The 12,422-nt window shown below is 33.9% G+C and overlaps 1 protein-coding gene and 1 long non-coding RNA gene across 3 annotated transcripts in view; both read right to left on the reverse strand.

Moving 5' to 3' along the window:
• Positions 1–3,625: 3,625 nt before the first annotated feature.
• On the reverse strand, positions 3,626–4,616 carry LOC123672929. Its single transcript, XR_006746389.1, has 2 exons — positions 4,296–4,616; positions 3,626–4,241 (listed from the first exon to the last, which is right to left on the reverse strand). It is a non-coding gene; the product is annotated as an uncharacterized LOC123672929 (long non-coding RNA).
• A 3,768-nt stretch (positions 4,617–8,384) lies between these two features.
• Positions 8,385–12,422, reverse strand: part of LOC123672043 — a 230,208-nt gene continuing 226,170 nt past the window's right edge. For both annotated transcript variants that reach the window (XM_045605999.1, XM_045605998.1), the window contains exon 5: positions 8,385–12,133. In XM_045605999.1, coding sequence (XP_045461955.1) covers positions 11,741–12,133 — 393 coding nt within the window. In that variant the 3' untranslated portion in view covers positions 8,385–11,740. The remainder of the gene's footprint in view (positions 12,134–12,422) is intronic.

A 12,422-nucleotide genomic window follows, 5' to 3' on the forward strand; every position in this document is an offset into this window, starting at 1 on the left:
GGGAGAACCAGAATCTGCGATTGGGAGGGAGAAGTAATATAATCTCATCGTTTAAACTAAAGAGAAAGTTCACAAGTTTCAACTGACAAAACACATGAAACACAATCTGAGCAACAAGAAAAATTGGGATTGCAGTCATATCAGCAGAGAGGTAATTTAGATCGATAACTTGGAATCACTCCAAAACTTAGAACGTGAAGTATGTATCATATCGACAATGGAAAAATTACATTTTAAAGAGACAGAATGAGAGCTGAGAAACAACAAGTTGACACACACTGACACGATGGAACTTATTAAACCACCATCTCATCCAGGTCAGTAAAGATTCATTAATGTCTACATAGAAGACTATTGGAGACTTGCTAAAGCATATCCATTAAAACAGAAGATGAGTTGGTTGAAGCATTAGAGAAATTCTTAATATCAACAAGAAACTTGTTGGAGAAAAATGAGAAGATATATTATATCAGGTCAGATTAAGGTACAGATTTACCGAAAGGAAATTCCCAGAAGTACTGAGTAGAGAAAATATAGAGAATGAGAGAGCGGAGAGGTTTAACTTGACGATCCAAAAGAAGGTTCGTACATACATTTTGATTCCAGACTACCTGAGAGTATGTGGGAGATTGGTATTGATGCATCTATAGATGTGTACAACAGAACACACAAGTCTATCAGATATCAAACACCGTTGACAAAGTTTGCACCAAATGCAAAATGCCACTTTGATCAAATTGAGAGATTTTGGATGTATTGGAAGTATTTGTAAGTATTATTATGTATTGCGATGTTCGCATACATTAAGATTCCAAAACCCAGCTTGAAATTTGGATAATGTGCCCTGAAAGCTGTCCTAGTGGGTTATACCGCTACAGGATACTTGACGTGGCATTCAAGCTCGAGCTACATGTGAGATTTAACAAGAAACTTGCCTACAAAGATGTTTATAGAAATAAACAACTTGATGATACTTAAGAAAAATTACAGACCCAGGAAAATATAATCGACTGGGATTGGATGAAAAACTCGAAAGAGCCAAAATAAGGGAACTGCCGATCAAAAGGCCAATACCCTGCTACACTTAAAGAAAATCGTAAAGGACGTAAGCTATGCAAGGTTTCTTAATTACTCAGAGAATAATATTTTAGAAATTGGGCTGAACGACCTCGGTCGATTGCCTTTGGATAATTCATTATCAATAAAGATCAGCTATTAATATTATTATTTTAGGTAAATATGAGAAAACCGATAAAGAAGAAGATATGAGGTTTTGTCTTATTTCTTCATTAAATCGAGAACCGATTAAATTCAAGGAAGCTATAAATTCTAGATAAGGCCACTTATGGAAGAAAGCTATAAAAGAAGAAATTGATTCCATGATACAAAATAAGGTTTGGATATTGGTAGATAAAGAGTATCTTCAAATATCTGTAAAACAGGCAAACATTATAGACTCGAAATGGTATTCGAGAGAAAATTAGAGGCAAATGGTCTTATACGATACAAAGTAAGATTAGTCATACGAGGCTTTAAGGTCAAAAATATCTATGACATTAGACTTCCTGTAATTAGAGCTACATTTGCAATAATAAATAAGTATGATTTACATGCTTGTCAATCAGAAGTAAAAACCTGCCTTTTTAAATGGCACTATAGAGGAGATCTATATGAAGATCCTTGATGGAGTAGACATTGACAATGAGATCAAACGATCTTATGTATATAAACTCCAGAAAGCCCTATATGGACTGAAGATAAGTCCAAAGAGATGTAATAAGAGATTCACTGAAGAGATCCAGAAACTTGGTTCAGAGAATGATATACATGGACTTGTTTATATACATGGAGGAGAAATGATATAAATATAAAGAGAAACCGAGAAGAGAGGTATATAAATCAATCAATCAAATTATACCATGAATATATTAGATAGATTAAATATGAATGACTGCAATGCTCAAAATACTCCTATGGTAACCAGACAGATTGAAAATAGGATTAAGAGAAATCAATCGGAGAATCTACAAGATGACTCAGATAAACTAAAGATGAAAAGAGTTCCTTATAGAGATGAAAAGAGTTCCTTATAGAGAAGAAAAGAGTTCCTTATAGAGATGAAAAGAGTTCCTTATAGAGATGAAAAGAGTTCCTTATAGAGAAGCTATTGGTAGCTTAATGTATCCATCAAATGGTAGACACTACGTTTGCTGTTAACTATTTAACGAGAAAACAAATGAAGCCGATTGAAGCTGATTGGAAAGGTGTAAAGAGAATATTCAGGTATTTGAAAGGTACTGTGAATTTAAGTCTTAAATTCACCGCTCAAACTTAATACTTAGAGGCATTTACCGATGCAACATTTACCGATGCAACATTTACAGACCATACCGACTTTTCATCAACTGAAAGGTATGTTATTAGATTGTTTGAAGATGTAATAGCTTGGAGGAGCCATAATCAAACCTATGTCACATTGTCCACTTGTAGAGCCGAATACCTAGCCATGAATAATGCCTATCAAGAATTAATAACTCTTGACAAGGTACTTAGATTTGTGATAGGAAAACTGATGTCTCCTATAACAGTCTGGTGTGATAACAAATCCGCTGGAGACTGCACCAAGAGAGATGGTGATCACAAACTAAAGGTATTTGATGATCGTTTAGATGACGACCTAATACATAGAGAGAAATCTGGACTTAGAAGACATATGGCTGAAACACATGGTGATTTCATAAAACAATGTGTTGAAGAAAAGAAAATCACAGTGAGATGGATTCCAACCAAGGAGAATGTGGCTGACATAATTACAAAACCTTTAACCATCAGACGGTCATAAGGGATTAACTCAAAATCTAATGATTTAATACTAACTCATTGAATTTTTGTTTTCAGAGTATTTCTAGGGACTAGAGTATAAACTAATTGAGTTCTGTTTATAGATTAGACTTGGAGTGGAGAATGCTGGTTGTAGTTCGATGATGAAGGGAGGGAGTGTTAGAATATTACTTCATCCGAACAGATTACGAGAGAGACAACCAACCCTACACTTGATAGTGTTATTGCATGTCGTGCGGTGGCGCTACGAGTCTGCGCGTGGCGAGGCCATCGAGGGCCATCGAGAGAGAAAACAAGAATGAACCTTCGATGGTCGAGAGCGAACGTCAGGCATAAGACTTTAGAGTGACAGTCTCTTCTAACCTGGCTTCTGTCAGGGCCTTTCGTTGTGTCTTGTGAACTGAACTTGTTTTGAGATAGAGTTTAGACTTACTAGAGTTAGTTGTCTTGAGAATAAACGATTAATATCATTATATGTGTATTAGTGAATACTCTGTATTTATATAACCCAAATATAAAATCCAATAAATCCTCTTACTTGATTGTCCCACAACCGAAGCAGAATCACTTACTTACTCTGTTGCCTCAAATTTCAATCAGTTGATCAGTGTCTTTCTTTGTTACAATGGAAGCATTTTAATTTTATGTACCCGTTGAACTTTTGGAATCTCCTCTTCAATTTCAGACCTCTTCTCAACCTCCAATCTCTCTGGTCTCTCTCTCTCTCTGATGAAGGTCTTGATCTCGTCTAAATTACCTTCTTGGTTTGGGGTCTGTCTCCTGGTCAGATCTGCATCTCGTAACTTGGATATGACTGGTAATACAGCCTGATAAAGTGCAGATCTTATCTTTTGAGCAGTTAGCTCAATCACACCTCACATGCTCTTACCTGAAGTGTGTGTCGCATTTGACTTGCACTTCCTGGAGAACCTCAAACCTCTACTTACTTCAACAGGGTCTCGGATATTCAAAATTTTTCTTTCAATAGTTCTTCTCAATTCTGTTTATGATAATGTCTCATACTTAATTACTTCTCTTGGATTTGTTGGCCTCCGAAAAAGTTTGGTTACTCGTACTTGGCTCTATGACGTCCAACAAATCATTTGTCAAAAAGCTCTGATCATAGACTGTCCATCCAGATCTTAAATTTGAATTCTGTTCTGTAACATGGATTAATTTTAAATACCTGGGTTTTCTAAGCTCTAGAATTTAACCCCAGAAATTATTCTCTTAACTATAATCACCTCTGTAAAATGAATTAATTTTTGAATACCTGGGTTTTCTCAAATTCTAAAATTTAACCTCAAAAATATTCTCATATCTCTAATGACCTCTGTGACATGAATAAATTTTAAATATAGCTGGGTTTTTCTCGTACTCCAAAATCTCTAAAATTCAACCTCAAAAATATTTCCATAACTCTAATTACCTAACATGGATTAATTTATATATACCTGGGTTTTCTCATACTCTAAAATTCTCTTCTCTACTCTCTCTATTGTACTCTCTCCATTGTCGACAATTTCTCCTCTCTCAGATCTCTAATTTCTCAAAAGGGGGTTTTGTGTAATGACTCTAAAATTTCTCTAGCATCTCTCATCTACGTATCACTCGTTGATACTTTTCTAGTCAGCTAAGATCAAGGAAATGGGCAATTATTAATTGCATGAAAAACTTACATTGGTTTTGACAATTCTCTCTTTCCTCGTAATGCATGAAACCTATATCTTCTGCACTTACGGAAATGGTGGAATCGCTATGATAATCCACCAACGGTTTTCCTTGATTTCCTTTGGCTGCCATCTATTTCAGGATTTATGAAACAAAATATTTATATTATGTATTTTAAGATTTTTGTGCATTATATGCTCTCTTAGTACATTTACTACCAGGTATAAGATATAAAATTTTGTTTCGTGCTTCTGAATTGCCTCAGATGCACAGCAATCTGATACAATTCGAAACATGGCTATTAAAGTTTTCGAGCATCACCACCACGTATATATACACCTTACTACAAAGCGGTATCACGCACTGCAATGAAAACCTGTTGAGTTAGGTATGGCCATTTGTACATTATACGGGATGAATACTTGAATCCTATAATATCCCTAGCTTACAAACGAACAACACAGCACAGCAAGCATTGTACAAAAGAAGCCCTGAAATATTGATTATCACTAATCTTACCATACTGCAGTTTTTGTAGTTTAGTGAAATAAATAATTCCCCAAATTTTTCATCAATATATATACTCTCAAAATATCTCAATCTCTGGATTATGTTTATGGAATATGAAACATCCAATTTTACATGCTCCAAGCAATGTATGTAGAATCTTTAAATCTACATGCTCCAATTCTCTAGGTGTGGTATGTAAATTCTCTAAAATTATCCAATCTAAAACAGAAAGTATGTTAGCAAAGTCTCTGAAATTTTCTCATCGATACCTCTCGAATGATGTATGTACATCTCTCAAATTATGACTCTGAAAAACTCTAAATTCACATAATATAATTTTCTCAAATGATGAATGTGAAATCTCTGAATTCATGAACATCTAAGTCAATTTGATACAACAAGTATGCAGAATCTCTACATCTGCATAATCAAAATCTATATGACATGTGTATAGTAAAATATGTCATTTCTCTTAACATCAACGTTCAATAACCGTTAAGAATCAGATTTGCAAGGTCTCTACACTTGAAATCAACTTCCTAGGTTGTGAACATGATTTAACTCTATCAAAACCTGTGTATAGTAAAATATCTCATTTCTTTAAACATCAACGTTCAATAACCGTTAAGAATCAGATTTGCAAGATCTCTACACTTGAAATCAACTTCCTAGGTTGTGAACATGATTTAACTCTAATAGATAGGTAAACACATTATTTCCAAATACAATATACATATACTGTATAACAGGAATTCTCTATTTCAGCAATAAATATGAAATAAATCATTTCCATTCACTGAACTCAATAAAATATCTCCTCTAACCTCGTTAATTAAGTTGAAATTTCAACTTACCTCAATATTTTTCTCGTGTGAGATTTTCAGAATAATTGTTTACCTCGTCGCGCAGTGGAAGCGTGCTGGGCCCATAACCTTTTGGATTTTTGGGGTTTTGAAATACAGAGTATTCACTAATACACAGATAATGGTTTTAATCGTTTATTCTCAAAACACTCTCGTAAGTCTCACTTTTTCTCTAAGCAAGTTCTAGAAGGCTAAACGAAAGGGAACCCTAACCCAGAAGTGAGCTCGACCCAGTTCAGCTGTCTGAACGCAAGGGAGCCCAACCCAGAAGGGGGCTCGACCCAGTTCAGCTGTCTGAACGCAAGGGAGTTCAACTCAGAAGGGGCTCAACCCAGTTCAGCTGTCTGAACAGAAGACGTGACAGAAGAACTAAAACACACAGGTTATGTCACTGACGTTTGCTCTCGATCATCGAAGATCTATATTTGTTTTCTCTCTCGATGGCCCTCGATGGCCGCGCCACGTGCAGACTCGCAGCGCCACCTACGACGTTGAAGTAAAACTTCAAGTGTATGGTTGGTTGTCTCTCTCGAAACAAGTTCGGATGAAGTAATATTCTAACAAAATCACTTGACAGCTGTTAAATCGATCGCCATCTTGAACAGTAATGCCAACTTAAAGTTATATACCTCGAAAAAAACACCCTATATTTTCGGCTCAAAAGACGAAATTTACACATGAACAGACGTAACGAAATTATAAAGAAATCTGTTCAAAAACCCATTAGCTATAGTTTTCCTCCCACCTGAATAAACCTAAAAACAATAATAAACAATGAAAACAGATGGCTTTCTCCATTTCAAACACACCGAAAGAATGTGAGACCAGAAAATTATAAATACCACTACCGAATAACTCAACTCGTCTTCTTTATAAATTCCAATTAACAGTTATGCTAACAGTGACGGATAGAGATCGATGCAAAACAAAAAACGAATTTATTTTCACGATATAATCTGGAAACTTATATAAGACGATCGTAAGATTTTGGCCAGTAGGCCATTTATTGAACTCAGGTATACACGTCCAAGGCATACTCCTACTATTCCAGTCCTGACTAATTTTAAACTGTGTTTTCAGTTGGATTTAATTTATAATTCTCTACAACTTCCGCCAAATCTACTGAATTATTTCGGGTATGATTGCTGTGTTTTTTACTCCATTGAAATCCTGGGAATATAAAGTTAATTGATGTATCATCATCTATACTGACTTTTAGGGTGAGAAAAATATTGAAAGAATGTACTGTTCCTTCTCATTAAACGCCTTAAATATCAGAAACTATAGAGCGATTTGTTTGGAGATGAGCGCTCAAAGATTGAATTTTCGTTCATGTTCTATGCAACCAATAATACACAGACAGTGAATAATGAGCTGTTGCCATTTTATTATGTATCTTCATAATAAAGGAATTTTGATATATAAATGATTGAATGATTCACGAACTTTGTGTAGGTATAGATTTTATAATGAGCGATATTGCAAAATTTACTGATAAAATAAAAAAAAAAAACGTGACAAAAGTCAGCAATACCGCAATAGATTTATAATCTATTTCAAAGGTGGACGCAGTTATAACTGATATGATTTTTATTTTTGGAAAAAAGGTATACATTTCATTTAGAGACAAAGCGAATTCATATTAAAATTTCAAAAATATTCCTATTTCGTTATATACGGCTTAAAAATTCTCTCGAGCAGGTCATCACATTTAGCCGTCGAGAAGAAGTGATTTAACACCCTCAGACTTTTTCTTTAGGGTCACATGAAAGATGAGGTTTATGCCAATGCTCCACAATCGATTTAAAATCTTAAATATGGAACTTGTAAAGTTATCGAAAAATTTCATGAAAAGTATATTGTGCTGCAACCGTAGCCGTGGAAGCCATTTGGCTTTATGACATACCTTCCTCTTTACAATGAAATAAATATCCATTGATTTCTCTTAAAGTATTTTCATTTTTTTTAATATCCAAATGAAACCTTTATTGGACAATCAACAAAAGAATTGTTAGACACTTATGTAATGCTTAAAAAAAATTATATAAAGGAAAAAGATTGAAATTGGCATACAGACAGAATAAATTTTCGCCTATCAACTAGAGCTAAAAGTTATTCTGATAGAAACTGTATTTAATCTCACATAAGTGACACTTGTGCTGAAAGATTGTACTTTCAATAGAATTGAAATTATGGTTTAAAACTGTTTGTCTGGTATATTTATCAGTTTTGAATATGGCTCTCTCAGTAATATTTTTTGGGAAGTATTATTTCATTTTCTTGAAGTTGAGGTAAAGTCATTATGTTTTTTTCAATGAAAAGTCAACGTGTTTTGCTACCTAACTTTTTTTATCAATTGTGTGTGCTTCAAACATCACCCACTACTAGAATTTCAATCTTAATTTTAATTTGGAATGTGAATATAATGTCAAGCACTGACTTTTAATATCATTGATAATGCCCCTGTCCTTATAATTTAGAAGCAAATAAAAAAATGGATAATGAAAGTGATTTATTTCCTTATGAATGATGGTTCTTGAATCACATTACACTGTTGTCCCTCCTAACAAAACTCTTCTCAGTAAAGAAATTCAACAAAATTTAAAATTCAATTAATTTTAATTAATAATTCACTAATACAAAACATTTTCATTAATTTGTTATTTATATTATAATAAATTTAATTATAATCACAATTTTCTTGTTGTTATGAAGACTTCCCAACACTTGGGTTTCATATTTGTACCTTCAGATAAACATAATATTGAAAAAATATATTATATACATATAACTATAATGACTAATTCGAATGAAGAAATAAATAAAATCACTAAATCTAATAATATAAAGAAAGAATGAATACACAGAATGTTTTCTTCCAACAGTTCTTGTGCGCAATTTCAAATGTCCCTAAATATAGTTTTAAATGGATTTTGAATCCCAAACTAAGCTACTCCATCAAAAAATAAATATAAATAAAAAGGTTTGTACGAAACCCAAGTGAAGTATCATCACATTTGCTAATGCTCTATTTGATACAATGTCTCCCTACCATATACAATATTTGTATTCAACATAATTAAATAATTTAACATTTTGCTAAATCCTATGCATTCGAAAATTTCATTTTACCACATATTTTTTTGTAAAATTTTAACTGGGAATTAAGGCAAGTCTCAACAGCATAAACCAGAATTGCAGTAAAAGTGATTCGAAAGATTTTAAGGCATATTAATGAGACTTTTTGACAAAGTTAATCGCTAAGCTGCAGCTGTATCAAAAATAAAGGGTTTTCCAATAGGAATTATACAATTTGAAATAGTGAATGGTGACTTATTTTTTGGCATTTCTTGTGCCATTAAATTATGGGGAAATACACACTTAAACAACGTTAAGAAATTGTTTTATATCAAAATCAGTGCTCATTTTTGATAGGACAATCTCTAAAAGTTGTCGCAGTCTGAATCTTTCCAAGATTAAATGGCATTACCTACTGAACACAAATCACATAAGAAATGTCTGAAAATAATACAGAGTTGGTATTGTAATAACCTTAAATTGTATAATTCCTATTGGAAAACACTTTCACATTTTGAATTGATTACAAAGATTAACTCTGAATGGTACCATCTTGAAACAATTGAAAAATACTGATCAATTAAGAGGAAAATGGTTTGAGCTTGCAGAAACTTTTGTCGTTTTCGAATGCAAAGGATATGATGATTATTTTGAGGGTTGACTATAATATGAACACTTGTAGCATAAAGGAAACTCTCAGATAGACCCGATGAACTTTTCGGATCTCAAGTCTTCCCGTTGTTGCACTTAAATATCCCATTTCATTTTTTTAATAAACAATATTTAAAAACAGAACAATGTTCTACCGTCATTTGCTTAGTTTGTTTATCTTGAAATATAAGATCGTGCTAAATCATTTGCCAAATACAATTTTGATTTCAATTTACAATACATTTCATACAGTCAAGCCGAATTGCTACGATGTATGTCTGTCTGTTGCTAATATAGAAAAAGCTATTGATCACATTGAGTCGGCTTCTAAACCGTGCGTTACGCAATAAAAATGTCCAGTTTTGCAGACACGCACCATTGCAACTCGATCAGAGGCAGATTCCAAGAAACTCATTGATGCCGGACATGTAATTTTACAATAAGATAATCTTAAACATAGAATGCACTACTATCAACAAACAGTTTCAGTGTTTACGATACATATGCGATTTGAAAGGTATTAGTTAGGGTAGAAAATACCTGATTGTAATGGAATGAGGCTTCATGTAGTGAGTAAAAACTTGTCAGCAATTAATGAATTTCTGTCTTATATATTGTAAATTTTTCGATGTTTTACAACTTGGGCAGGCATGTCCGCAGTTGAAGTTACGAAAAACGTTTAATCTTCTACTTGATATTAATACTCCAAAATAAATCTCTCTGAGTCAATTCAAAATTCTTTAGATCAGATTTCAATCTCTAACATAACAGATATTGCCAATTGCCAGAAAAAACCTCCTTGGTGGACCATGTGACATGGCTACACTAACATTGATTTGAAAGTATTACAGTAAAATTTTTTTTTGGCATAAGGCTTGCATCATGTGAAATGCATAAATTCAACAATCATTATTGTGAATATTTAATAGTTATTATAATACAAGTGAAGAAGGCAGTGATAATCTTCTACGAGCTCTAAATTAATGAACAAGTGTTAGAATGAGCCTTGTGTCTTACATTATTTTTTCTAATTCATTGACATTTTATTGAAATTGATGGAATATTTCTACAAGGTATGGCAGAATGCCAGTTTTGATATTGAATGAACAAAAACAATTTCAATAACATCCAGAATAGTTTCATTTATAATTTTTCAAAAAAGTTTAAATAATCATTTATCTTGAATTTTCAACCTTCCACAGCACCATCGTGTTAATCATATATTCAATATATTGTGAATTCTCACCATCAAGAAATTGGATATTGTACATTATGATTTTTGAATTGTGTAGTAATGTGACTGGAATTCAATCTTTTTTGACGAATGTAGTAATTATTGAATGCAAAAAAGTACAGTGAGTAGTTCTATTTTGTCTATATTTTTAAAACATTAGTGTATTTGAGGCAAATAATATTTTGGATTATTATTACATTTTTGTGACAGAATTTTCTGTAACATTTATGCATTTGTCACAGAAAATGGTTGAATTTGTGACATAGAATGTTTTGAAACATTAATCACTTATGGCAGAATATTTTGAAACATTAATACTCTTGTGCCAAGTACAATTTGAGAGTACAGTAAAAAGTTCAACTGCGGAATAGCTGCCAAGTTCATGTGATAGTTTTTCAATTCAATATATAATAGGGGATTTTTACAGTAAATTCTGTAAACATTATAGGAACTTAGAGAGTAACATTTCATATTTGACAGATGAGAATTAAGCATTAAATGAGTGACTCAAGAGGGAGTTAGTTTCGTTAACAAGAAGGGATCGAATGAGTTTCACAGGAATGTAGATATTGACAATATACAGAAAAGGAATAAATTTCATTTTCATTACAGCATCGACAATTAAGCGAGTCATGTACATAGTACACAAATAGCATTTATATTTGGCTAGACAGTCCGTTGTCGGGATAAGATAGTTTTACACAGTAAACCACATAAAAAGAGTGTCTAACACCACCATATTTATAATTTAATGACTAAACGTTCCTTCGTTGATCTATTAACATATATAAAGTTGCAATATATATATATTTATATGGATAATAGAGGGGGGGTTTTGGAATCGTTTAAACTATAATTCACATATTTCTTCGCCTAGTTTTTGGACGCAACGTCAGACGCCGCCCTTGCTGGGCCTGTGGGCGGTGGGGTTCTGGTCCCGCCTCCTAGAGGGCACCACCACCACCGGTAACGTGGGCGCGGGGCTGGGAGCTTGGGGGGTGGTTTTTTTTCCGGTGAATATTTTAACAGTCCTTTGTAAAAGATCAGTCTTTTGATTGCTGGTTCCAGCGGCGTCCGTTCTTCGGTGTGTCGAAGACATTGAGTGACACCGCTCGACCAGCGGGGCGTTGCTGGAGCCACCTAGCGTCCAGTCTGCGCTACTCGACGAGCTGCTGGAGGATCCCAGGAGGCCGGCAGAGCTTGACCGGTAAGGGGGCGGCGATTCCGATTCCAGTACGGTGCGGTTTGGGGGTGGCCTGATGCACTTTTGATATATTTCGGCTTCCTGCAATCGAGAGAGAAAAGGTTGTATTTTAGTAAAATGTTTGGCGATTTTGGTGGAGAAGGGAGTTTTGGGTAGATATTGATCAATTAGTACTAAGGAGATATTCTTTAGTGTTGGTAAATGTGACAACGTGCTTAGAGCTACCCCATCGAGAGGATCAAGAACTGGCTTGTCTGGGCGCGTTTGGCCTCATACAAGCCAATTCTGGACATTTGCAGAGCATGTGCTGGGTTGTTATTTCTCTGATTTGTAATGTCTGCCAATGTATTCTGAAAAGATATCTATTACA

Source organism: Harmonia axyridis, chromosome 2, assembly GCF_914767665.1.
Source record: "Harmonia axyridis chromosome 2, icHarAxyr1.1, whole genome shotgun sequence".
Taxonomy (NCBI): domain Eukaryota; kingdom Metazoa; phylum Arthropoda; class Insecta; order Coleoptera; family Coccinellidae; genus Harmonia; species Harmonia axyridis.